Here is a 27,667-nt window from a genome sequence, read left to right as displayed (position 1 = left end):
GAAAGCCCCACAGCTCCGGTGGACGGCATACAGGCCACAGGGACCAGCAGACTCTGAAGGAAGAATACACGTTGGGTCTCCGACCTGAATTAGCAGCACCAAGGTACAGTGTTCTCTGTGTGTTTGAAACTTAGGTACGATATCTGAAAGAAGAACTTGTAATAGTGGCAAATGCATTGAAAATTCTCACCGTGGTTTGTCAGCAGTAGAGATTGCTATTTATACAGCCCTAAAGTTCTGGGCACTTCACGCTATGGCCAAGATTGTCAAAAGTGACTCGTGGGGTTGGGTGCCCAGCTTGACATACCTCAAAGGAGCCTGACTCTCAGAATGTGCTAAGCACCCACCCCTGGAAATCAGGTCCCTTTAAGTGTCTCCAGTTGGGCACCTGAAAACTGAGGCACCCACAGTGACTGATCCCTTCTGGAAATCTTGGGCTACAAATAGAACAACATGGTCCCCACCTCAGATAGATCCAGTCTGAGTTTAGAATGATGTGACAAATATGGGTACCCACCAGTAGGGCGGAATGGGGAACAGAAGGAGGAAGGTTACAGCCATAGAGGTCAGTTGGTGACGCAGTAACAGACCCCTGCACATCTTGGGGACTTAATCTGAACTTTTTATTTTTTATCTTTTATCATGATTGAGGCCTCACTGTGTTAGGTGCTGCACAGCCACACTGGACATACCTGTGTGCACACACACAAACACACACACAGACACACACACAGAGCTTAGTCTTGTTTTTTTTTTACTTAAATCATAATCAATAATGTTGTTCACTGACTCCTGGTGGGAATCGTGGAAGGAAACGTGGGGACCGGGTGCTGTCTCGGTGAGCTCGCTGGACAGGGCATTCCCAGAGTAGAAGGTACCACCAGGCACAAAGCTGTTTTGGCAGAAGCAGATGAATGGGCACTGAGCCTGGCATTCCTGGTGCTGCAGAGGGGATGGCGGATGCACTGGAAGGGGTTCCCTAGGGAGGTGGTGGTGGAATCTCCTTCTTTAGAGGTTTTTAAGGTCAGGCTGGACAAAGGCCTGGCTGGGATGACTTAGTTGGGGATTGATCCTGCTTTGAGCAGGGGGTTGGACTAGATACCTCCTGAGGGCCCTTCCAACCCTGATATTCTAGGATTCTAGGATTCTATGACGTGATAAGGGACTAAGGGGTGCAGACTGGCTGTGAGGTGAGGATAAGAAGTTTGAACCACATGCAGTGAAGTAGGGAAGAGCCAGTGGGGAGACTGAAAGAGGGAGTCGTCTGGTCAGAATGACAGGCTGGGAAGATTATTTTAGCAGCAGCATTTTGTATTGAAGAGCAGCAGTGATATGGGTATGGGGGAGGCCACAGTGGGGGAGCTTGAAGTAATTCACGTTGAAGATGATCAGGTGTGGACAAGAGGTTTAGCTGTGCCACTGCTGGGATGAGTCTGGCCACGGGCTGTAGCTGACAGGGTGGCAGAGAACAGATTATTTTGTATTGATGTTATTATACAGGGAATAGTGACAAGACACAGCACCAGCCTGGATGTGAAGCATTCTGATATCGCGGTGTGACGTTCTGGGGATCTCCCAGAGCAGTCAGGGGGTCTGTCACCACCTGCCCTGTGACCATGGGTCCCTTAATGCTGTGCGGCTCTGGCTCGGAGCCCTGGCACCAGTATCCAGCCCATAGGCATAAAGGTCTGACCCTGGCTTCCCGCAGCCTCATTATCCCTCCAGGGTGACCCCACCAGCCCTTCCAGTCCCAAGCATTCCCAAATCTGCCTGCCCCGAGTTCTTCACTACCAGACCTGGGGACTTTCCCCCTCTGGTTCCTCACCCCAAAGGCCTGAAACCAGCCCCCCAGTTCTCAGTTCACTTTGGGACACACTCCACACTATTTGCACACTAGAGACCCATCATTTATCTCTCCTGGGTTGTACAATGCGAGGTGCTGGGAGTTAGTCTTGTCTGGCTGGGGAGGCAGCTCCTCCCTGCCTGGCTGGCCACCACCCTGCTGGGAGCGGGAGGTGAAGCTTTAGGAACCCAGCTCCAGACTCTACATACACGATACATAAATCCCTAACCACAGTCTGGATACATCTTGCACAGTGATCAGTAAGTTGAGAACATCACAGGCTTTCAGAAAAGACTTCACTCAACATTATTAAACACAATAACATTGTACACAATCAGTTAATTCCATTGCTTATTCTTTGGGGTTCAGACCCCCTGTTCTGCCCTTAGGGTGTCTGGACCCTGAGTGGGGGCAACATATGAACCTAGATTTTAGTGGGGCAGTAGCTGCACTGTAGTTAAGGTTGAGACTCATACTATTTAACAGCAGATTTTTCTAAGTACTCTAAAATCCCCCTGCACACTCAGTTGCTTTGAAAATTGCTGCAATATCAATTTTTTTTACAGCTCTTAGAACTCTTTTGTGCACGGAACTGGGGCTCAGACTATTGCTGTAATGCACCCCAAACTAATATCCTGCAGTCAGGTTTCAACTCAGATAACACCTGGCACCCACTTCCCCTTTGGGGAAGCAGGATTCTGAAAGCCAGCTCTCCAAAGTGGCTCAAGTCTGGCTGATGAGCGAGAGAATGAGGTATGGCAGGCACAGCTGACTGAAAAGCGCACCGAGCCCATCCCTTGTAGAGTACTTCAGGGGAATGTGCTACAGCCATTGAACTGTGGGTCCTACCCATCAATTATACACTGCAGTCTGGCTCTCCGCAAGCTTCAGGGCATGCTGGTTTTTGCTGTTCTGTCTGCTTTAGGTGATGGCTGCAGGGCAGCTGCTTTTCAAACTTTTGCCCCGGGAGCAGATCTTTTTCATTAAGAACGGATATTTCAGAATGCCCTAAAATCCACGAGCACACTCAGATTATTTTGAAAACCACAGTGGCTCATCTAGGCCAGTGGCAGACTCAGTGGTGTGAATTTGTGGTGGTTTGAAAAAGGGCTTCCTCAGATATAGCCACATAATAATTAGCTGATTTTAATATTCAAATTGCTGTAAAACCCATGTGCAGAGGGAAATTGTCCTGGGAATAGGTGTGCCACAACTGGAACTGGGGGAGCGTTAGTGATACAAAGTTGGGGTGGTTTGATCAAGGGATTCACAAGATACAGTTTGCTCCCTCCTCAAAATGAGCTGCTAATAAAAATATCTTTTTAGAGGTAATGCTACAGAAAAATAAGGCTCTTACCTTAACGGTTTATATCACTGGATTGCCCCTGAGCTCAGCTACTGAATTGTACAAAGGACCAGGTTAGAAATATTTAAAATCAGAGGCAGAGCTAGGGGAGGCTTGCAGGACCTATAGCAACCCCAAAATTTGCCTTAGCAATCCCCGTAGCCACCCCACAGCAACTGCTGCTCTCCAGCCACCCAGCTCTGTAGGCGGAGCGGAGAGAGAGTGCAGTGGCTGCTGGCTGGGTGCCCAGTTCTAGCAGCAGCAAAGAAGTAAGCTGGGGCAGGGGGGTCAGGGAGCCCAACAACAGCCCCTGACCCATATCCCAGCCCACCGGGCAGGCCACCCAGGGCAGGAAGAGGGGCCAGGGCTCACCACAGTGGCCTGGACTGACCTGCTCTGGGCTGGGCTCCTGTGCCCTGCAGTCACAGCTCCCCAAGGCCTCTGCTGGCCCCAGAGCCAGGTCCCCCCAGAAGGCTCTTACTGGCTGTGAGCAGCAAGTGCCCTACACTGCCCAGCTCTGACTTCCGGCCGCCAACCTGGCCAGAGCGTGGGGCTTTGGGGGAAGGGAGAGGAGGAGTCAAGAGTAACAAGAAGGGTTTCTTCAGGTATGTTGGCAACAAGAAGAAAGCCAAGGAAAATGTGGGCCCCTTACTGAATGAGGGAGGCAAGCTAGTGACAGAGGATGTGGAAAAAGCTAATGTACTCAATGCTTTTTTTGCCTCTGTTTTCACTAACAAGGTCAGCTCCCAGACTGCTGTGCTGGGCAACACAAAATGGGGAAGAGATGGCCAGCCCTCTGTAGAGATAGAGGTGGTTAGGGACTATTTAGAAAAGCTGGACGTGCACAAGTCCATGGGGCCGGACGAATTGCATCCGAGAGTGCTGAGGGAATTGGCGGCTGTGATTGCAGAGCCCTTGGCCATTATCTTTGAAAACTCGTGGCGAACGGGGGAAGTCCCGGATGACTGGAAAAAGGCTAATGTAGTGCCCATCTTTAAAAAAGGGAAGAAGGAGGATCCTGGGAACTACAGGCCGGTCAGCCTCACCTCAGTCCCTGGAAAAATCATGGAGCAGGTCCTCAAAGAATCAATCCTGAAGCACTTAGAGGAGAGGAAAGTGATCAGGAACAGTCAGCATGGATTCACCAAGGGAAGGTCATGCCTGACTAATCTAATCGCCTTTTATGATGAGATTACTGGTTCTGTGGATGAAGGGAAAGCAGTGGATGTATTGTTTCTTGACTTTAGCAAAGCTTTTGACACGGTCTCCCACAGCATTCTTGTCAGCAAGTTAAGGAAGTATGGGCTGGATGAATGCACTATAAGGTGGGTAGAAAGCTGGCTAGATTGTCGGGCTCAACGGGTAGTGATCAATGGCTCCATGTCTAGTTGGCAGCCGGTGTCAAGTGGAGTGCCCCAGGGGTCGGTCCTGGGGCCCGTTTTGTTCAATATCTTCATAAATGATCTGGAGGATGGTGTGGATTGCACTCTCAGCAAATTTGCGGATGATACTAAACTGGGAGGAGTGGTAGATACGCTGGAGGGGAGGGATAGGATACAGAAGGACCTAGACAAATTGGAAGATTGGGCCAAAAGAAATCTAATGAGGTTCAATAAGGATAAATGCAGGGTCCTGCACTTAGGATGGAAGAATCCAATGCACCGCTACAGACTAGGGACCGAATGGCTCGGCAGCAGTTCTGCGGAAAAGGACCTAGGGGTGACAGTGGACGAGAAGCTGGATATGAGTCAGCAGTGTGCCCTTGTTGCCAAGAAGGCCAATGGCATTTTGGGTTGTATAAGTAGGGGCATAGCGAGCAGATCGAGGGACGTGATCGTTCCCCTCTATTCGACACTGGTGAGGCCTCATCTGGAGTACTGTGTCCAGTTTTGGGCCCCACACTACAGGAAGGATGTGGATAAATTGGAAAGAGTACAACGAAGGGCAACAAAAATGATTAGGGGTCTAAAGCACATGACTTATGAGGAGAGGCTGAGGGAGCTGGGATTGTTTAGTCTGCAGAAGAGAAGAATGAGGGGGGATTTGATAGCTGCTTTCAACTACCTGAAAGGGGGTTTCAAAGAGGATGGCTCTAGACTGTTCTCAATGGTAGCAGATGACAGAACGAGGAGTAATGGTCTCAAGTTGCAATGGGGGAGGTTTAGATTGGATATTAGGAAAAACTTTTTCACTAAGAGGGTGGTGAAACACTGGAATGCGTTACCTAGGGAGGTGGTAGAATCTCCTTCCTTAGAGGTTTTTAAGGTCAGGCTTGACAAAGCCCTGGCTGGGATGATTTAACTGGGACTTGGTCCTGCTTTGAGCAGGGGGTTGGACTAGATGACCTTCTGGGGTCCCTTCCAACCCTGATATTCTATGATTCTATGATTCTATGATAGGAGGCAAGGCCGGCACTGACCTGAGGAGGAGCAGGGGACAGGGCCATGTAGAGGAGAGGGGTGGGGCCTTGAGGCGAGGGGGAGGCACAGCCCCCGCAATTTTCTGTGTAGCCCGCCTCAGTCCTCTCACCATCGGGAAGAGGCTGGCGCTGCCCCTGTTTAATATATTATTGCCCTATAAAGCTTTAGCTCTTCTGCTTTCAGAGAGTTGGCACAGCTGCAAGCTATCCATTCCTCAGAGAGCCTCCTTGAGCAGCCCTATTAATAATCAGGTGGCTTGGGGAACAAGTGCTTCTTTTTGACTCAAAGGGCCATGAGTTCAAAACTTGTCCTTGTGAGAGTTTGCTGCTGTGCGCACCAGGCCTTTGTGTGCTGGGGCCAAGGGGTTTCCCTTTGGCAGTGTGAGTGGTGTGCATCCTTTTGAGGAAGTTCAGCACCCTCCATGTGTACCCTTGCCAGCTCCCCAGGGACAGTCTGATGGGCAGTGCTGTGTAGACAATATGAATCCCAGTGGGAGATGCAGGTATTGATAAATTGTGTAGTCAATTACTTAATCACACATACCAGATAATATCAGCAAGGTTTATTGCTAGAAGTCAATAATAGAACACATGACAAAAAGAAAAGGAGGACTTGTGGCACCTTAGAGACTAACAAATTTATTTGAGCATAAGCTTTCGTGAGCTACAGCTCACTTCATCGGATGCATTAAGTGGAAAGAACAGTGGGGAGATTTATATACACACTGTATTTTCCACCGAATGCATCTGATGAAGTGAGCTGTAGCTCACAAAAGCTTATGCTCTAATAAATTTGTTAGTCTCTAAAGTGCCACAAGTACTCCTTTTCTTTTTGTAAAAAATACAGGAGCAGATATAAATACATGAATGGATGGGGTTGCTTTACCAAGTGTTAGGTCAGTCTAACGAGATAAATCAATTAACAGCAGGATAGCAAGGGAGGAAAAATAACTTTTGAAGTGGTAAGAGATTGGCCCATTACAGACAGTTAACAAGAAGGTGTGAGTAACAGTAGGAAATTAGTATTGGGGAAATTAAGTTTAGGTTTTGTAATGACCCAACCACTCCCAGTCTCTATTCAGGCCTAATCTGATGGTATCTAGTTTGCAAATTAATTCCAGTTCCACAACTTCATGTTGGAGTCTGTTTCTGAAGTTTTTTTGTACCCATCAAGAAAGAGATCTTGGAGTCATTTGCATAAGAATCCTTCTCACTGTGTCTGGATCATCCCGAACTCACTCTCCAGCTTCAGAAGACCTAAAACTTATCTCCAGTCATCAATGGAGCAGACCCAGCTGAATAGTGTAGCTGTTCTTAACATGCCGGCCACGTGGGTCACATGCCCTGCCCCCCATTTAGCTGGTGCCCGCCTTTGTGTCCCTCCCAGTATTCGCCTGTTGCTTCTCCTTAGGCAAGCTAGCTCCCCCTCCCGCCTCTTCCACCCATGGTCTTGCCCACACTCCACCCCCACTCTGCCCCAGGCCCTGCCCTCTGAGCCCGATTCACCATGTCCCTCCTCCCTCTCTGCTCATGCTCCCCCATCCCTCCTCCCACCAGAGCTCCACAATTCTCCCCCTGCACCCCGATTCCCCTGTATTGCCCCATCCTTCTGGCAGAGCACTCATTGCCCCCACCCCCCCATCTCATCCTGCCCCCTGCATCTCCCTTCCCCTGCCTTCTGTCCCTTAACACACCCATTTCCCCTTCAATCCCCTCTTGCCCATACCCCCAAACAGCTGATGTGCGGATTGTCCCTGCAAGAGGTACACAGGGCTGCCCTGCTTCAGAGGACACAGGCTGCAGAATACCACTTTCCAAAGCAGCAGCAACTTTTCCTTTAGATTCAGAGCAAGGGGGTTTGGTAGAAGAAATTAAAGGCTCGTCAGCAAAACTCTAATACCTAGGAAGTAATCTCTTCAGCAGAGTCTCCTTCACCTAAACCAATAAAGCCAGTCTCTTCATATACAAAGGGGAGCAGTAAAACTCTGTTTGAAAGGAACATTCTCGGTTTCTTGTTTTAAATGACACACGAAGGGTAACTGTGCACAAATGTTGCACTTTGCTGTCCAAGCCGTTAGTGCATCTGATCAAGCCAATATTGGCTTGTTATAAGCGGAGTTGGCTTATAGTTTTTGTGGGTTGCTTGTTGGCTTGTTTTGGGCTTGTCTGTCTTGTCTGGGTTACAGATTGTTGTAATAAACCATAAATCCAGTGTCTTTGTTCAGTCCATGATTTTTACTTTCTAGCAAAGTTCACTAGCGGCAGATTTGGATAATTTTCGGTTGTGCCCAGAACGGGTCCAAGTTCCACCCCCTCTCCTCCCCCACACCTGTCTAAGGCTCTGGGAAGGAGTTTGCGTGCAAGAGGGGGTTCATGATCTGGGAGGAAGTTTGGGTACAGGAAGGAGTTTAGGGTCTGGGATGGGCCAGGGGGTCGGAGTGCAGGAGGGGGTCAGGGGGTCGGTGCTTATCTTGGCCAGTGCTGGCTCCCGGAAGTGACCCACACACCCCTCTGGCGGCAGCTCGGCTCTCAGGGGCAGGGGCAGCAAGCAGAGACACATACACACACCCAGGGGCCACAGGGACATGCCAGCCACTTCCAGGAGCATCGCAGAGTGGGCAGCAGGAAGCCACCTTAACCCTGCTGTGCTGACAGTGGTGGTGGCAGCAGCCGGGGGTCCCTGGGCCCTTTTAAATTGCTCAGGGGTGGCAGGTGGGGCTGGGAGACACTCTGAGGAAGGCACAAGGAGCTGGGGGAGAGGCCTGGCCCTGGACATTGGTAGAGCTGGGCCCCCAGGCCCTAAATATTCCTGGAGCAGGGGCACCATGGGCCCATATAATTCGCCATCCTGGCAAAGTTATGAATTTAAGCTCCCGGGCTTGACTTGTGAAGGTGTTGTGCAGGTTTCCTTTGAGGATGAGGGCAGAGAAGTCAGAATCAGGGATCATTTTCTGAAAAGTGCCCACCCACAGGTGATGTTGTTTTTCCTCTTTTATCATTTTCCTGTATGAGGTCATTCAAGAGGGTAGAGATTGTCTGGTTTCTTTCCTCAGCCCCCGCTTCTGGCCTTCAAACAACCCCCCCAACCTCTCCAAGCTCACCATCAGAAGCCAGCTCCCCACAGACCAGGATTCACCCACTCGAAGCAGCACCAGACCCTGCCAGAGCAACAGAGGGAAAGTCTGATATTTTGATTTCAGTTTTCATCCTGAATCAGGACAAAGCCAAAATATCAAAAATTTTCACAGAATCTAAAGTTCCAAAAGATTTTGACTTAGAACATTCCCAGCTCAAAACGTTCCTTTTAAGTTTGTTGGACCCAATTGTCACATTTTGTTTCAGCTCAGCTCGACACTGAACTGCATCCACGCTTGTTGCTGCGGTGCCTCGTGTCCCCATTCTCCCCTACAGCCAGACTTCACAGCAACTACATCTCCCTTGGTGCACCGTGGCTATTCAGCCAGAGGGGAGATCACAGTGTATCATGGGAGATGTAGTCCAGCCAGGGAGTTGAGCCCATAGGGTTACTGGGGGCATGAAGCACCAAAACAACAACTCCCCTGAGGCACTGGAGTAGCTCAGGTGGACACAGACTAATGTCAAATTGACACAAAACAAAATGTTTTGTTTGGGTCTGACAGCCTGAAATGTTTCAATTCAGGACAAGCAAAGCCAAAAAATAAATATTTTTGTTTCATTTTCCTGATGGAAAAATAATAAAAATTCAGCAAAATCAGTTTTTCCTCACAGGAAGTTTCAGTTTTGCAGAAACCACATTTTCTATCTGGGGGTGCCCACCCCACACAAGGCCTGAAAGGAGTAAATTAGGCCAATTGAACTTAGGTTGTGCCTGGAGAAAACCTTGGGAGTGCTGGGGCCTAACTGCAGATGAAGTCCAGCTGGGAGAGGAGCTGAGCGGGATCTATAAAGGGAGGAAGTTGGCCTGCTGGGAGAGAATGAGGAGGCCAGAGGTTGCATGCACTGATACAAGAGGGAAGAGCAGGAAGCTGTACCGTGACACAAGGAAGCCGTCCAGGGAAGGAGCAACAAGGGGTGGGAGAGAAGAAGCCCAGAGCTGCTGACTTGAGGGTCCCTAGACAGGAATCTGGTGCAGAGGGCAAGTCCAGGTTACCCCACCAGCCACTGGGGGAATGGCGCAGACCAAGCAGTGGGGAGCAGATTGCCAGGCACAGTTTTCCTTAAAGGATTAAAGGAATACCCTGGAATTTTAATGTGACTTGGCCAGAGGGCTAAGCCTGGACAAGGAAAGTCCTCCCGGTGCTGGGGAGGCCATGCTGTTACTGAGGGGAACAACGGACTGAGTAACCGCAGGAAGGGGCGTCAGCCCAGCTGGCAGAGCTAATTCCTCAGAAGAGCCCCAAGGAGGCGCCACTGAGCAGTGAGCGGCCCAACCTGTCACGCTGTCCAAGAAAAAAAAACATTCAGACCGAAGATTCCTGGCCAGCTCTAGAAATAGCCAGGAGCAGGACCAGCTGACACAGTGTTGAAAACACGTCTCCTTTTCTGCACTAGTTTAAAAACGTAGTAACCACAACTGATCAAAACTTCCAGTTGAATGGTTTTCCAATAGAAAATGCTGATTCCAAGGATCAGCATCTTCCATGGGAACGTGTCAGTTCAGGGGAACGTTCTTCCTCCTCCTGCCGGGCTGCCGGAGATATCTAGGGAATACATTGTGTTTCAGGGACACCGAAACAGCAGCCCGGGTAGCTGGAACATTTAGGTATTTCCAAAACAAAATGTATCAGACTTTTAGTCCCAGTAAAAATTTCCAGTTTTTGGCTTTTGGTCCGGATTGAGGATGAAACATTTTTCAAAAACTCAAAGTTTTTTATAGGATGGAAATTCTGTTTCCTGGCCAAATAACAAAACCATCCCAGCTTCCCCCGTGCTACTCACCTACTGGATATGGTGACCGTTCTCTGTAGTGTCAGCAGGACTACAGGATTCATTGTGTGAAATGCAAAGAATTAAATGTATTAACAATATGACAAATCGCACTAGTGATTTAAAAGCTCAGGGTCCAAATCACTCTTGCCCTGCACTTTGTGTAGTTACTTATACCAGTGCAAGGTGAGTGTGAAACACGACTATTCTGACCGGCAACATTTCACACCCATTCTCAGCTCACTTTGCTCTGATGTCTCCACAATGTACAGAGTTGCAGTGAATCAGGTCCTTCCAGGCCCTGCTTGTTCTCTTCCCTGCCTACATCTCTCCTCACACTAACAGGTTTCAGAATAGCAGCCGTGTTAGTCTGTATTTGCAAAAAAGAAAAGGAGTACTTGTGGCACCTTAGAGACTAACCAATTTATTTGAGCATAAGCTTTCCTGAGCTACAGCTCACTTCATGCATCCGATGGAGTGAGCTGTAGCTCATGAAAGCTTATGCTCAAATAAATTGGTTAGTCTCTAAGGTGCCACAAGTCCTCCTTTTCTTTTTCTCCTCACACTGTCTCCCAGTCCCCTCTTCTTACTGCTTCCTTCTGTTCTTAACTGCTTAGATCCTGATTCTCCCCTGCCTGGTGCCTGCATCATTTTTGACACCTGTGGATTTAAAATGCTACTAGATCAGAGCGAAAGTGTTTCATACTCACTTTGTAGGGGCATCAATGACAGCACCAGCTGTAAAGCAGTGGAGAATCAGGCCATGGTCTCCTACCCCAGTCTGCCTTATCCTGTCCAACCATCTCCTTCTCTCCCCCTTCAACTTTAAACCCACTTCTTCCAGCAATCCTGCCCTAGCTGATCTCACCAATGAGCTTTCCACATTCACATTTCCCTTCACTGTTCCCCAGTGCTCTGTGTTTACACTAGACAGTGAGATCCCAGTCATGTCAGTAGCATCAAAATGATGCACAGAAGAGCAAAACTAGCCCTTTTGCCAGGTTTCTACAAGGACTAGTTACTGTTAGAAATCAGTTTCTGGGCCCTCAGTACGATGCACCTGAGTGTGTGTCAGGAAGGGACACAGAACCATGCTCACAAACTCACACTTCCAGTGTGATGAACCAAACTCACCTGGTCAGAGAGGTGTGAAGTCCTCAGCCAAGAAGAAGCGTTTGAATCTGCCCCCTGGAGGACTTCAGTGTAACGCGAGTTATTTCTTGCAGGTGAGACACAGAGAAAAGGGTTTGGACGTTAAACCATGGCCAGGTCAGCTGATACCATTGAGATGCCGGCTCTGGGCCGCCCTTTCCAGCTGGGGATGCTGTACGACTGCCGCAGTGACGCCCTCATCCCAGGTAATTCCCCAGCTGTAACCGCTGAACTCAGGAGTGAAAGGAGGAAAGGGTCACAGTCTGAACCCCTTCATACCTGAGAATGAGCCAAGTGTGCTTTGAGTGGCCCTGCTTATGGGTATTACGGAAAAGGCCCAGCACATTCCCCCAGGGTCAGGGTCTGAAGTAATTGGAGGTACGTGCCTTGGGCTGGTAGCCTGCTGCCATTTGTTCTACGTCATGTAGAACTAAAACATCTCATGAGCCTGATTAAATGAAACTACCCGCTGCTCTCTTGGGAAGGTTTATTTTCTCCTGATCTTTTCTCAGAGTAACTGCCCTCTCAAACCCCCACCCATCAACCAAGAGACTCTAAATATCCCCTCACCCTCATAAGAACAGCCACACTGGGTCAGACCAAAGGTCCACCTAGCCCAGTATCCTGTCTTCCAAGGCTGATGCCAGGTGGCCCAGAAGGAATGAACAGAACAGGGCAATCATTGAGTGATCCATCTCTTGTCATCCAGTCCCAGCTTCTGGCAGTCAGAGGTGTAGGGACACACAGAGAATGGGGTTGGATCCCTGACCATCTTGCCTAATAGCCATTGATGGACCTGTCCTCCATGAACTTTTTAAATGCTTTTTTGAACCCAGTTATAGCCTTCTTGGGACGGACTCTTATCTAGCCACCCCCTGGTCTATCTTGAGGCCACCCCAGCTCCAGCCACCCAACAGCTGCTCTGTGCACAAGGAGGCTAATTTTGGGAGATCACAAGTATCTTGGTGGCTCAGTTGAAGGGAACAAGAGTCTGACTCTTCTCACAGATTCATGGATATTAAGACCGGAAGGGACCATCAGATCAGCTAGTCTGAACCCCTGTATATCACAGGCCCAGGAACTTGTGTTTGACTCAAGTCAGCTTGTGTTTGACTCGGATGCCAGGCAGCCCCTTTCTCCCTGACTCTTTTCCAGTCCCCCCATCCCCTGAGGAGCTCTCCCACCTGACGGTGCACCACTGGAACCTCCAGCAGGGGCACTGGCTCTGCCCTATGCATGGCCATGTGCCAGCCTCCTCCCTAGTTCCTCGCAGGCCGAGCCTTTAGCAGAGCTCCCTTTGGCATGACAGGAATCACTAGTGCGGCTGAACAAACATCCCGCATCTCCGCTCCCACGTGGAACTGCAGTCCCAGTCCCTGAGCGGCTCCCACTCCACGTGGAGCCAAGAGTTGAACTTCAGACTTTGGACCGTTCCCTAACTACTGAGTTTCAGCCAGTGTAGAGAACCAGCAGGGCAAGAGAGCAAACTCTTCTCTTAGTGCGCACACAGCATGTCCCTGCTGAAATGCATAACCCACCTGTTGCTGTACTTGCAAGGTATTTGCACTAATAGAGCAGTGATTTAAAGTCCATGCAAAAGGAGGTTTCCTCTTTACCAGGAATTAATTTCTGCTCATTGTGTCATTTCTGGCTTTCTGGCTATGGTCCCGTGAAGTGCTGTAGAGATACAGTCGTGTCAAACTCTGTTTTCCGTTTCATTGGTTTCAATCAGGAATAATTCTAGTGATTTCAGTGCACACTGGGGTGAGCAAGAGCAGAATATGGCCCCGTAGCAGTCAGGGTGAAGCTAACTTTCCATGACAGGCCTGCTTTCTTACCCCCTCACCCTCATCTAAATACAATCACCAACAGTTCAGCTAGAGAAGCCATTGGCCACCTTCCACGGAAACTTGTCTCTGTGGACTGTGGTCCCTGTGCAGTGGAACTGCATTGGTCCTTCTAACTTTCAGGCCTTGGATTTGAGCTTTAATGTGGTTGATGAAGTCACTAGAAACTCAGCAGAGGCCATAGGTACATACAGCACAGCTACATGCCTTAGCAGTCAGTAACATCCTTGTGCGGCAAGTGGGTCTGGGTGAACTAAGGGTGGGCCTGGTAGCCAGGACCCCCACGTTCTGTCCTACCCCTACTATATCATTTGCCCAGGGCTGGAGCACCCACAGAAAAAAATCAGTGGGTGCTTAGCACCCACTGACAGCCAGCTCCCCCCTTCCCCCCAGCGCCTCCCGTCTGCTGGCGGCTCCGCCAATCAACTCATCTCTCTCCCTCCCAGCAGCTCCCGCCTGCTGCAGTCAGCTGTTCCGCAGCATGCTGGAGGTGCTGGCGGGAGGGAGAGGAGTGAAGATTGGGCACGCTTGGGGGAGGGGACAGAACTGGGTGGGAGGGGGCAGAGCAGGGGCAGGAAGAGGCAGGGCACAGGTGGGGCCTTGGGAGAAGGGGTGGAGGGGGCAGAGCTGGGCCATCGCAAGAGGATTGAGCACCCCCGGGGCCCGGAGGAAGCTGGAGCCTGTGTCATTTAAAAAATACTTTGCACTATAGAAACATTATTAAGACAGGTCTCAAACAGCCCTATGAAAGTGTAAAATGTCATCCCACCGTCACAGCCGGGCCAAGCGACTTTGAGAGGTTACATGATTTGTCCAAGGTCCCACCGAAAATCAGCATCAGAACAGTAATGAGAATGGAGCGGGGAGATGACAGAATGAGCCAGAAGCCAAGCGGGGCAGGCCAGGCAGAGACAGATTGGGCCAGGAGGAAACTGAGACATGACCCAGAAGGGGAAAGGAAAGGAACCAGGAGCTGCGGGGCGGACACTGTCACAGGGACAGACTGCAGATAGGGCACAAGACAGGGACCAGGGTAGCAGGGGTCAGCCTTGGTGGGGGGGAGTGTTATGGCAGCTCGCTTCCCGCCAGGGCGTGCTACAGTGCGACAATGGTGTATAGGAACTTGTTCAGGACGCGCTTGTGGGGAAAGCACAGTCAATACGGAGGAAGGACAATGCCAGAATGTTGCACTGTCTTGGCTCTCTCCCGTTTTGTGTTTGATCACTGGACATACGTGGCTCCTCACAGCTGCCCGGACACTTGGCTCTCACCATGGCCAGGCTGCGGCTCCGAGGCCCTGTCCCCCAGCCAGAGCCGAGTCAGTGTAAGAGCCACGTGGGCAGCTGTAGGGAGCCACGAACCCACCACCTGCCCTGGGTGGGGGGCCACGTGGGTTGTGGACACAGGCCGGGGGCTGCTCTTGGCCCCCCCCACTCCAGGCAAGTGGAGGGTCTGTGGCTCCTGGCCTGCTCCAGCTTCCAGCTTGGCTGGCAGTGGGTCCTCAGGCAGAAGGGACAGGGCAGGGATCCCTACCCCCTCCCCCACTTTTGGGGGGAAGACTCCACTGCCCCTGCACAGCAAATAGCTGCAAATCCCACTGGAAGATGTGTCTCTCACCCCTCTAGTAGCTGGTCAGATCTGCAGAAGTGCTGAGCGCTCACTGCAACTCCCATTGCCTCCAGGGGCAGCTCTCAAACACGTAAAGTTCTATAAACCTGCTAAAGACTCTGGAAATAATCAGGCCCTGGGCTTCTCAAATTGGGCACCCAAATGAGTGGATGTTTTCGATAATTTAGTCCTTACTCTCTGTGCCTCAGTTCCTCACCTGTAAAATAGGGATATTAATACCTCTCTGCCTCCCAGGGGTGCTGCGAAGAGAAGCGTGTGAATGTCGTTGAAAGACTTAGATATTACAGTGATGGGCACCCAGGAGGAAATTAACAATTCCGTCTTCAGTGCAGGGTTTGAATGGTGCACAGTACATAAGGCCTGGAGCCACACATTGAATGAGAAGTATAAAAAGAAATATTAAATCAGAACCATTCCAGTGAGAACCATTCCAACTGTGCAATGAACGAGGAGTTCTGTGGAATAGACACTATTTGATCATGTAATTAAAGACGGGTCAGAATTCATAAACACAAGGTGGCTGAATTAAGGCTGCATGGAAACCTTAATTATGGTATTTCCTAACTTTTGACTGCTTGGCTTTGCAACCTTCACTTTCGTAACGTAAAAGGTTTTTGTAATTTAGGTGTATAGATATTGTTCGGCAGAAGGAGCTAGTACAATCTTTTAGATGCTTTGGGACCCATGTGGATGATAAGTGCATGTACATGTAACACTCTCATTATCAGCTGCTGAAACTGCCATAGGCGCAGCCGGCTAACGTAGAAATGTCATTGTAATCATAGCTTTGCAGAGTTATAGTTTGTGTGTTATGTTAAACTTTTAACTATATAAAGAAGAAAAGGAGGACTTGTGGCACCTTAGAGACTAACAAATTTATTTGAGCATAAGCTTTCCTGAGCTACAGCTCACTTCATCAAATGTTTATGCTCAAATAAATGTGTTAGTCTCTAAGGTGCCACAAGTCCTTCTTTTCTTTTTGAGGATACAGACTAACACGGCTGCTACTTTGAAACCTTTTACATGTATTGTAACAGGGTCAGGCCAGATGGCTATAGGAGAGTAATCCTATTGGGATCCGGGAAGTGGGTGGGCGAAGCCTGTCCACTGCTAAAGGATCCCCCCCAGCCTAAAAGGGGGATCCACAGGACCTAGATACCAAATAATTCCGGGGGACAACTAATGAAATAACAGGGACAGGAGTGTGGTCCAAGGGTCAAACGAAGGGAACCGGACGGGGACACCGAGCAGAGAACCCCGGACAGCGCCCACGGCTCCTCAAAGGCGTCAAGGGAGTCAGAGGACGCTGCCCAGAGGAACTCTGCCCGGATGTGTGAATGGACTGAGGATTGCAAATAGGCCCCACAGTCACAGGAGACTCCGTCAGCCAACCTCCTCACTCTGGTTTTGTAGATGGCCATTTTAGCTAGGGCCAGGAGGAGGTTGACCAGGAGATCCTGTGACTTTGTGGGGCCGCAGATAGGGAGTGCATAAATAAGAAGGCGAGGGGAAAAATGCAACCAAAAAAATAATAAAATATTGGTGAGGAGCTGGAATAGGGGCTGCAGCCTGGCACACTCCAGGAATACATGTGCCAGGGTTTCCCTCATGCCGCAAAAGGGGCAGGTGTCTGGGATTGAGGTGAACCGCGCCAAGTACACGCCCGTGCTCACGGCTCCGTGAAGGAGCCGCCAACTGACATCCCCGGCGGGCCTCGGGAATAAGGTGAAATATAGGCTGGCCCACCGGGGCTCCTCACCCTCCAAAGCTGGCAGGAGGTCCCGCCATTTTGTATCGGGGTAGGACACGAAGGTGAGGGCGTGAAAGGTATGGAGCACGAGCGTGTAGAGATGTTTTCTTCGCGCGGTTTGAAAGCAGACCGGCTGCATCTCGTGCAGCCGGCTTACAGTGATGGAAGCGTGATAAATAATGCGGTCCAACCGGGAGTGGCGCGACCGATGGGCCTCCACCCGGACAAAGGTGAACGTGGAAGTGTCATCCGGGTGGTGGTCGCGCCAGACGTCCACCAGGGAGTGGTGTTCGACTATCTCCTGGAGGACGTCTGTGGCAGCCGGGCTCTGCTCGGTCCCCGAGCGGTCCCGCTCCTCAAGGGTGATGTTAAAGTCCCCTCCCAGGACCAGGCACTTCTGAGGATCCAAGGTGCCGAGGAAGGCGGATGCCTGCTGATAAAATTGCAACCGCTTTGGGCTCGCTGCCGGGGCATAGATGTTGACGAGGTTGACTACGAGCCCCTCCATGCGGACCCGGAGGTGCAGCAGGCGACCCGGCACAGCCTCGGCGACCCCCAGCACCTCCGGCCATAGATCGGGGGAGAACAGGGTCGCCACTCCAGCCGTACGAACTGTGAGGTGGCTAAAGTAGACCCTGTCCCCCCAATCCAGCCGCCAGCTGACTTCGGCGGTCGGATCCATATGGGTCTCCTGCAGGAAAACCACAGAGTACCTCCCTTCCCGAAGGAAGCAGAGCACCTGGGACCTGCAGAGACCCATCCTACAGCCGCGGGTGTTCAATGTTGCGATGGGAAGAGGTGCCATGAGGAGGGCTGGGGGGGATCCTCGCGGCTCCCGACGGGCCGTGCAGCAGTCCGTGGCCTACCCCTTAGGTGAGTAAGGAGTCACGGAAGAGGCGGACCCGCTGGTAGGCCGCAGAGGCCTGCTTCCCGGTCTTTTTACCCTCCCCCCTGAGGGCCCTTGCGGCCTGGAGGATTTGATGAAAGTCCCCCCATCGCTGGAGAGCAAGCTGTACTTTGTTGCGGGAGCCACGGACGTCTTCTAAAAACTCCCGCAACTCCTCTCGCAGCGCATGGGGGGCTGGGGTTACAGTTTCCTGGTTACTCCCCGACGGGGCCCTTGGTACAGCCCCATGGCCCACTGAGACGGGCAAACAGGGTGCGGACCCCCACTGGGGCTCCTGATGGGTTGGCGCCACTAGGCCTGCCTTGAACCCAGGGACGATGGGGGCGGCGAAGGGCGGATAGCAGCCCCTGGTGGGTCGGGACGGGTAAACACAAAGGCCGCTCCCTGGGGGTCATCTATTGGAAAAGGGAAGGAGACAGCCCCAAGGGCGGCAATAACATCTCGGGAGGTGGACGGGATAGGGCAGGGGCAGGGTTAGAGGTGAGAGTCTGGGCGGGGAGAGGGCTCTCAGTGATGCCGGGCACAGGCTCTATGGTGGATTTGGCAGACATGGCATCAGGAGGTGAAAAGAAAAGGAGTACGTGGGGCACCTTAGAGACTAACAAATTTATTAGAGCATAAGCTTTCGTGAGCTACAGCTCACTTCATCGGATGCATTTGGTGGAAAAAACAGAGGAGAGATTTATATACACACACAGAGAACATGAAACAATGGGTTTATCATACACACTGTAAGGAGAGTGATCACTTAAGATAAGCCATCACCAGCAGCAGGGGGGGGAAAAGGAGGAAAACCTTCCATGGTGACAAGCAAGGTAGGCTAATTCCAGCAGTTAACAAGAATATCAGAGGAACAGTGGGAATGGATGAGTCATTACACAAAGTAAAACTATTTCCCCATGGTATTTCTCCCTCCCACCCCACCCCCCACTGTTCCTCTGATATTCTTGTTAACTGCTGGAATTAGCCTACCTTGCTTGTCACCATGGAAGGTTTTCCTCCTTTCCCCCCCCTGCTGCTGGTGATGGCTTATCTTAAGTGATCACTCTCCTTACAGTGTGTATGATAAACCCATTGTTTCATGTTCTCTGTGTGTGTATATAAATCTCTCCTCTGTTTTTTCCACCAAATGCATCCGATGAAGTGAGCTGTAGCTCACGAAAGCTTATGCTCTAATAAATTTGTTAGTCTCTAAGGTGCCACAAGTACTCCTTTTCTTTTTGCGAATACAGACTAACACGGCTGCTACTCTGAAACCCATCAGGAGGTGGACTCTCTTCTGTAGGGCCCCCTCCCGGGAAGGAGGTCCATTGCTCCTCACCAACGAGGGGTGCTGCTGGTGACTCGGGTCCCAGCTGCGTGGCACTGGCTGTCACCTCAACAGGCCTGGTGGCCATCAGCGGGGCACCATCTGCGGCTGGGTTGATGGAGGGGTCCAGGGGCTCCTCGGAGATGGGAGCGGAAGCAACGGTTAAGGGGAGGGAGCATGAGGAAAGGGGGGCTGGAGTGAAGTCACCCAGATCGAGGCCCGCTGGCATAGGGTCATCCTCCCCCTGGGTGACTGGGTCAGACCCAGGGCCTCGATCTCCTCATATATGGACGGGAAATTGTTTTCCGCTACCCCGGGATTCTCCCTGCCGGCACCTGACGCGATGGTTGCCTCGGGGCTCACTGAGGTTTCAGATGGCGCCAGGGCGGGGGGGGCTCCCTCAGGGGCCTCGGAGGGGAGGGACTCCCATGGAGGGGAGATACCGCCTTCCAGTACTGCCACGTCTTCCCCAGCCGTGGAGCACACCCGTGGGTAGAGCGGAAGGCTCGGCATCGGTGCCCCCCTTCCTGGTCTTCCGGGGGGCCTCCACGTCAGATGGGAGGAGCGGAGCTCGAGCCTTCCGCTTGCCCCGCTTCCCCTTGACTAAGGCCCAGCCCTCCATGGCATCATCTGGGGGCTGGCTAGCAGGGGTTGTATCAGGGGGCAGAGGCCATGGCTCAGGGACTCGAGGGGGTAATGGTGGGGCAGCACGAGGGAGGGAAGATTCCCCTTGGGGTGGGCCCTCTCCCATGCCCGGCGGTGTCCCTGCCGCACCCTCCTCCACAGGCCCCGCCAGATTGCAAGCAGCGGGGGTGGGGCTCTCCCGCTCGTCTGGGCATAGTGGGGGAGGTGCCCCTTGGCCCCGAGCGGGAGCAATGGTGGACTGGGAAGGAGGAGGGATGGTTTTGGGCGCCGGGCAGCCAGGGGCGCCGGTGATGACGGGGCCGGTGCCCTGCCGGGGCTCGGGGGTCCTGGATGCCGCTCCTTGCCAGGCCAAGGAGCAGTCCCTCTGGACGTGCCCCATCGCCCGGCAGAGGTAGCACCGGGCCTCCCCCATGGAATAATGCACCCGGTAACGGGCCCCCTGGTAGGGGACTAGGAAGGACCCCTCCAGCGCCTCTCCGTCACGCGCCACTGGCAGCAGTTGAAGCTGCACTTGCCGGTGGAAGGAGAGGACGTGACGGAGGGCAGGGTCTTTGCAGCCCAACGGGAGAGGGCTGATGACAGAGATGGGTTTCCCCAGGGTAGAAAGGGCGGGTAACAGGGCAGCATTTGGGAGAAAGGGAGGGACGGAGGTCAGGACCAGGCGGACGCCCAGGTCCTCTAGCGGCTCTAAGGGGACGAACATGCCCCCCACCGCCACGCCCTTCTCCACCGCCTCCTGGGCGCCGGCCTCCGATGCTAAGAAGGCGACCTTGCCATACATTTTGGAGGCCACCACAATGGCCGTGGGCCCCACCACCCTCGCCAACGCCCGCACATAGGTCTCCACGTGGGGTGAGGCGGGCACCAGGAGGCAACGGACGCCGTGCTTCCTGGTCATGGTGGGAAAGGGGCCCCGGCCGCTATAGATGGTAGCGGAGGCGGTGGGCAGGAGAAATGATGTAGCGGGAGGCGGGGGGGCTGCTGCCACCTGGGCATATGCTCTGGGGGCCGGGGGAGGGACCCCCGCAGAGCTGGTGGAGGGAACAGCGGGGAGGGACGCCCCAGCCGGCAGTGGGGCCGGGGCATTGGGGGCTGTGGCTGTTGGGGGGGCCCCGCCTGTCTCATCCCTCGCCATCATGAGCAAGGAGGAAAGGGGGGACACCAAAAGGAGGAGGGGAGAGGGGAGGCAGGTTGACCACTCCTCCCCGCTAGGCTGCAGGCAGGGGAGGAGGGCGCCAAAAGGGGTGGGCTGGACGGGGGGCAATCAGGGTTTGGGGTCAGTCGCCGACACAGGGTAGAATTCCAGCTCCTCTTGGTGCACTAGAGGAGGGGGGATACAACAACTTTGGGGGTGCAGTGAAAAGGGTTGAAACTAAAATGGGGAGTTGCACAAGCGCATGGGAGGGGGCATGGGCACACGGAGCGAGGGGCTAAGCGGTCTGGGGGTACAACAGGGAAACCAAGGGGCTAGCTTCAGAGGCTGGGGCGGGGCAAACAAACAAAGGCTGCAGAAGGAAATGGACTGGGCAGGCAAACAAACTGAAGCTAGTAAGAGGGGGCTGGGGCAAAAGAGGAGGCAAAAGCTGCAAGTGGCAAATGGGGCAGATAGCAAAGGGCAAAGCTGTGGGGTGGGCAGTCCGGGGGGGGGGGTCACATGCACCCACGTGCACTTGCACAAAGTCTGTTTAGGCTGGCTGCTGCTTCTGGCCCAAAGGGTGGAAATAGGGCGTGGCAAGCCAAGCAAGCAGCTGAGTCCAGAGGCAGGAGCTGAGGCAGATGGTATACAGCCAGTGGGGGGGGTGGAGGGGGCAGTGGTGGTGGTGGTAGTGGTGGGGATTGGGGGGGATACACAGATGGATCGGGGGGCAGCTCCACACCACACCGCGTGTCCCTGGAAACATACTCAAGACCCCCACCACAAGAGCACAGTTTGAAAGTTACTCAGTCTTAAGGCCCCCTCCTCGGTGGTCTGCAAAGTCTCTAGGTGCTCCCCCACTCTTAGATGGTCCCCTTCTCCTCCTCCTCGGGGCTTCGGCAGCTCCAGCCAGCAGACTCTGCAGCAGCAGCTCCAGGAACTCCAAGTGGTGGTCCAGGCAGGCAGAAAGGACCCCTCTCAGGTGGTGGTGGTGCCCACAGCAGCAATGGCTGAGGCTGGGGTCCCTCACTCCCCTCTCCTGGGGAGTGGGCCAGCAGGCCCCCCCAACAAGGGGCTGCAGTTAGAGCAGTAGCAGCACCCAAGGGTGGGGGGGTCCAGCAGCAGGCCAGCAACCAGGGAGCAGAGAAAGGGGGTGGGTGGTGTCTAGCCCAGCCAGGGAAGCAGCAGCAGCAGCAGCAGCAGCAGCAGCAGTCTTCTCCCTTCAGGCCAGAGGACTACAGGAGAGCAATCAAAGTGAGAGCTCTGGGACCCACATTTAGCAGGTCCCTTTTCCCTGGGTATGGGAGCAGGGAAGGTTCCAGAACAATCAGGAACCTTCTGGAGACAATTAAGACAGGCTGATTAGAACACCTGCAGCCAATCAAGAAGCTGCTAGAATCAATTAAGGCAGGCTAATCAGGGCACCTGGGTTTAAAAAGGAGCTCACTTCAGGTTGTGGTGTGCGTGTGAGGAGCTGGGCGCAAGAGGCGCTAGGAGCTGAGGGTGAGAACGTGGACTGTTGGAGGACTGAGGAGTACAAGCTTATCAGACACCAGGAGGAAGGTCCTGTGGTGAGGATAAAGAAGGGGTTGGGAGGAGGCCATGGGGAAGTAGCCCAGGGAGTTGTAGCTGTTGACAGCTCTTCCAGGAGGCACTCGAGACAGCTGCATTCCACAGGGCCCTGGGCTGGAACCCGAAGTAGAGGGCGGGCCCAGGTTCCCCCCAAATCCTCCCAACTCCTGGTCAGATACAGGCGGAGTCAACCTGGACTGTGGTTTTAGAAAAACAGCCAAGCTGAGGGCTGCTGTGAAGCTCCAAGGCGAGCAAATCCACCAATAAGTGCAAGACCCACCAAGGTAGAACAGGAACTTTGTCACAGTATGTTAATCTATTTTTATTCTCACACACAGACACAATAAGTGAAGCATGTTACCAGATCAGACACTTTGTTCAAGGCCATTCAGCTCTTATTTTTAGAAAATGTCTTGCAGTTACAGAACAGAAAGGTTTCTTACCCTCTCTACCATTTACCATGAGTCTGTCTGTACTATTCTAGGCATCACTTTATGGGACCTGGAGACACTTCGAAATGATGTAGATGCAAAACCACAATCCAAGACTGATTTTCAGATTATTGCATCTGACACCATTGAAGACAAGGCCTCTGCCCTCAATGTCACAGCATCGCTGAAGGCCAGTTTCCTGTTTGGCCTGGTGAAAGTGAGTGGATCCGCAGAATATTTAAGTGATACCAAGACATCAAAACATCAAGCCCGTGTTTCTCTCCAGTACTCAACTACAACACATTTTAAGCAGCTGACTATGAGCCATATAGGTCGCCAGAATGTTTCTTACCCTGATGTGTTTGACCAAGGCACAGCCACCCATGTGGTCACGGCTGTGCTGTACGGGGCGCAGGCTTTCTTTGTCTTTGATCGGGAAGTTTCCTCATCTGAGAACATCCAAGACATACAGGGAAACCTCCAGATTGCAATTAAAAAGATACCCCTGGTTTCCATAGAGGGGGAAGGAGCTCTCCAAATGGATGACAGGGAAAAAGCACAAGCTGAAAAATTTAGTTGTAAGTTTTACGGTGATTTTTCTCTTGAGAACAATCCAGTTACTTACCAAGATGCCATGAAAGTTTATTCCACCCTCCCCAAGCTTCTGGGTGCCCAGGGGGAGAAGGCTGTACCAGTGAGAGTCTGGCTGTACCCGCTGACCAAGCTGGATTCCAAAGCTGCTCAACTGGTGCGTGAGATCAGCTTAACACTGATCTTTGATATTCAAACCTCCCTGGAGCAACTAACAGAATTAGACATGCGATGCAATGATGCAGTGAAGAATCCAAATGCCACAACGTTCCCTGAAATCAAGAGGAAAATCCAGCAATTCAAAGATCTGTGTATGCAACACAAACAGACTTTCCAGAAACAGCTAGCAAGAATCCTACCCTCCATCCGTGGAGGTGGAAAAGAGGAAGGGGCCCTGGTGGACATTTTAACCTACAAAAACCAATCACCATTCAATACCCAGCAACTCAATGAATTTCTGGATAAAAAGGAACGAGAAATGAATTTCATCAATTCCTATCTTTCTGCCCTAAAGGATGTGGAAGTGGTGTCCTCCCGGAATAAACTGGATGAAATAGTACTTGACCCCATGAATGACTTTGTCGTCGCCTTTACGTTCACTTCATTACATGAAGAGGAGCCATATTTATCAGACTTAAAACTTTGGCTTCAGACCCAGTTTATGAACAATACCCAAGATCCTGCATCAGCCAGTTCTGTCGGTGAGAAATCCAAACTGTGGTTTGAGGACAAAGAGAGAAACCAAAAAGCCCGAAAATCTGCAAAATCCATTTCAGACTTTGCCCGGATCAATAAATCTAATGGGAAAACTCGATTCATTGTGGCCTCAGTCCCAGCTGAGGACAATCTTGGAGCTTCAATTTACCTCTATGAAAATGGAGACCTGGTCAGCACTAACTATGAACTTCCATCGAAACCTCTTTCTCTCCTGACAGATGGAGTCAGACATGACCATGTGCAGCTCACGTTTAAACCAGCAGCCTTTGGGAGAAAAGAGATATCCTGCTATCGGGTGGAGTACAGAATTATAGGCCAGGAGAACTGGACGACTGTGGATACAAATGATAAACAAGAGACCTTCACAGTAACGGGGCTCCGTCCAAACACCACATACCAGTTCCGATATGCTGCAGTGAGCAAACCAGGGTTCAGTGAGAGCAGTGATGTGAGTGATCCTGTGAAGATGCTTCCTACCAGCCCTCCTGGAAAATCAGAAAAAGCTACTGTAGAATCATCAGCCATAACCCTCACTTGGGAGAGTCCAAGTGTCATTGGAGATGGAGTCAGTATAAGGGAGTATAAGGTGGAATACAAAGAGGAAGCTGAAGGTGAAAGACATGAGGGGAAAGACAAATGGCTGGAACGAAGGACAGGAGAGAGAACAGAGTTCTGTACCATTGATGGATTGAGGCCTCAGACTCCCTACAAATTCCGGGTGTCGGCTGTGTGTGCAGACGGGACTATGAGTCACCCAGGTGAGGAGGAATCAATTTCCACATCAGGAGAAGAATTAAGGACCCTAGCACAAGATTTCTTCAAGAAGAGCACTCTGATAGAAAAAGGGAAGCCCCCAGTTTATGCACTTCCAATAGAGAAGGTGGTGTTTGATTCTAATGCAACATATCTAAAGTATAGACTGGGGAAAGAGAACCTACAGAGACCTAACAAAGTCATTATGGTGCTGGGAGCAACTGGGTCAGGAAAAACTACACTCATCAATGGGATGATCAACTATATCCTGGGTGTGCAATGGAAAGATGAATTCAGGTTCAAACTAATCCATGAGACTACAAACAGAAGCCAAGCTGAGAGCCAGACATCTGAAGTGTCAGCCTATGAAGTTAATCACAAAAATGGTTTCAAAGTCCCCTATTCCCTGACTATAATAGACACACCGGGATTTGGCGACACCAGAGGGATAGAGCAAGACAAAAACATAACAAGGCAGATTCGAGAGTTTTTCTCCACTCAAGGAGCCATTGATCACATAGACGCCGTCTGTGTCGTAGTTCAGGCCTCACTAGCTCGTTTGACACATGCCCAGAAGTATGTGTTTGACTCCGTGCTCTCCATTTTTGGGAAGGATATAAAAGATAATATACAAATCCTGATCACCTTTGCAGATGGACAGATGCCTCCTGTTCTAGAGGCTATTAAAACAGCTGATGTCCCTTGTGCTAGAGATGCTAAGGGCAATCCTATTCATTTCAAATTCAATAACTCCACGCTCTTTGCCTGTAATGCTGGAGCTGATGAGGGCAGTTTTAATTTTGATGAAATGTTCTGGAAAATGGGAGCAATGAGCATGAAGACATTTTTTTGAATCCTTAGTTAAATTAGAAAGCAGAAGTTTGACGTTAACGGAGGAAGTTCTCAGAGAGCGGAAGGAGCTGGAGACAGCCGTGGAAGGGCTGCAGCCGCAAATCAAAGCTGGTCTGGTGAAGCTAGAAGAACTGAGAAAGACACAGGAAGCTCTGGAACAGCATAAGGATGATATGGAGGCCAACAAAGACTTTGAGTATGAGGTAGACAAAACAGTGCCAATGCAGGAGGACATCTCTCGTACAGATGAGTTTATAACAAACTGCCAGCGGTGTTACTATACCTGTCACTATCCCTGTGGAATCCCTAATGATGATGGTAAGCGCGGGTGTGCGGCTATAGATGGGAATACAGGATATTGCACCGTTTGCCCTGGTAAATGTCTCTGGAATGTTCATTTCAATCAAAAGTACAGGTGGGAATATAAAGTAGTAAAAGAGAAACAGACCTATGCACAACTGAAAGAAAAGTATGAGAAGGCATCTGGTGAGGTGTTATCAACAAAGAGTGTGATTGAGAAGCTGTCTCAGGAATACTCTGCGGTGGAAGAGATATTAATGGAGCTTATTGATAAATCATCTCGCAGCCTCCAGCGTCTGCAAGCAATTGCTCTGAAACCCAACCCTCTGTCTACTCCGGAATACATTGATCTGTTGATCATGTCGGAACAACAGGAACTAAAGCCCGGGTACCAAGAAAGAATAAAATCACTGAGGGAGGTTAGGGAAATAGCTGAGATAATAAGAAAGATTGCCAATAAGGAGGCCCTGCTGCCAGGAGAGAAGAATATGTACAAGAAGCTTGAAGAAAAACAGTCTACACTCAAAAAATATGTGAAAGGAAAACTGGATATTCTTAAAAGCTGGTTTAGATAAAACCTGACTGCAGCTTATCCATGAAAATGAAATCGCCAGTTTAAACAAAGGATGTAGCTGAGCTGTGATTCAGGATTGGTGTCTCTTGTTGTTTTTATAACGTTTTTATAACATTTTCTTTTAAGATTCAATAACCTGATTCTCCTCTGACTTTACCCCACTTCTATTGCACTGACATGAGTTTACACCAGTGTAACTGACAGCAGAATCTGGTCCCTGGAATCTGGGGGGGGAAACCATTTTTATAAAAACAACAAAAAATGCAGTTGGACTCCTTCAGAGGAAATTGCTTCAGTCTCAGATGTTCACAAGGAAACGTCTCAGGTCAGGGTTAGAAACCTATGTTCCGTCTGTACAAGTGCTCTCTCTTACTGCCCAAACTGAAGCTGCACCAGTGTAAGTGCCACAGTGAGACGTTTCCTCCAAAATGCTGGTGCTGACAACACTTTTCTTTTTGTAATACCTGAGCTTTCTCCGTGTTGGTGGTTTGTGAGTTGTAAACAAGACAACAAGAAATAAGTAATCGCACCCAAAAGAAATGTTATGCTCACCCCAAGTCTTCTCTCCCACTCATGTAAACTGGAGTGGCTCAGCTGAAGTCACTTTAGTTTTACCCCTAAGCAAAACTATTGCAAGGGGAGAATGGGACCTAGTATATATGTTAAGCAAAGCCTTAAAGAGCCCGAAGCTGGTACAGATTTGCTACATCTCCGAATGGCTAATTAGACCATGAGTGGAAGCTGTTTCAGCAGCAGCAAGGGACAGTCAGTACCTCCAACAGCAGCTTCATTTTCTCTCTTCTTTGTTCTTTTCTCTCCCCTTGTGTGTGTGTTTGTCCTGTTTTGTCTTAAAAGAAATAGAATTGGACTTTAGCAAGCACAGCAGCTGCTTCAGAGCATCTGAACAAACTTTCTCTCTTTTCCCCCTAAAGGTACAGCTAAGCCTGTCTTTAATACCATCTAAGACTCTGTCCACATATCTATTCAG

The 27,667-nt window shown here is 51.0% G+C and overlaps 2 protein-coding genes across 2 annotated transcripts in view; both read left to right on the top strand.

The window, feature by feature from the left end:
• Nucleotides 1-27,646, top strand: LOC119850718. The gene is given in 4 exon segments (XM_038389139.2): nt 1-103; nt 11,742-11,873; nt 22,946-25,797; nt 25,799-27,646. Coding segments are annotated over 3 exon segments (3,831 nt in total). The 5' UTR covers nt 1-103; nt 11,742-11,776; the 3' UTR covers nt 26,681-27,646.
• The window catches only part of LOC119850710, an 829,101-nt gene continuing 801,453 nt past the window's right edge, over nt 20-27,667 (top strand). Inside the window, exon 1 of the mRNA XM_038389133.2 lies at nt 20-108. The gene's annotated coding sequence lies outside the window, so the exon portion shown is untranslated. The remainder of the gene's footprint in view (nt 109-27,667) is intronic.

The sequence above is a fragment of the Dermochelys coriacea genome, chromosome 2 (assembly GCF_009764565.3).
Source record: "Dermochelys coriacea isolate rDerCor1 chromosome 2, rDerCor1.pri.v4, whole genome shotgun sequence".
Lineage (NCBI taxonomy): Eukaryota > Metazoa > Chordata > Testudines > Dermochelyidae > Dermochelys > Dermochelys coriacea.
Note: the sequence above shows the minus strand (reverse complement) of the source record. Positions and strands in the feature narration are given on the sequence as shown.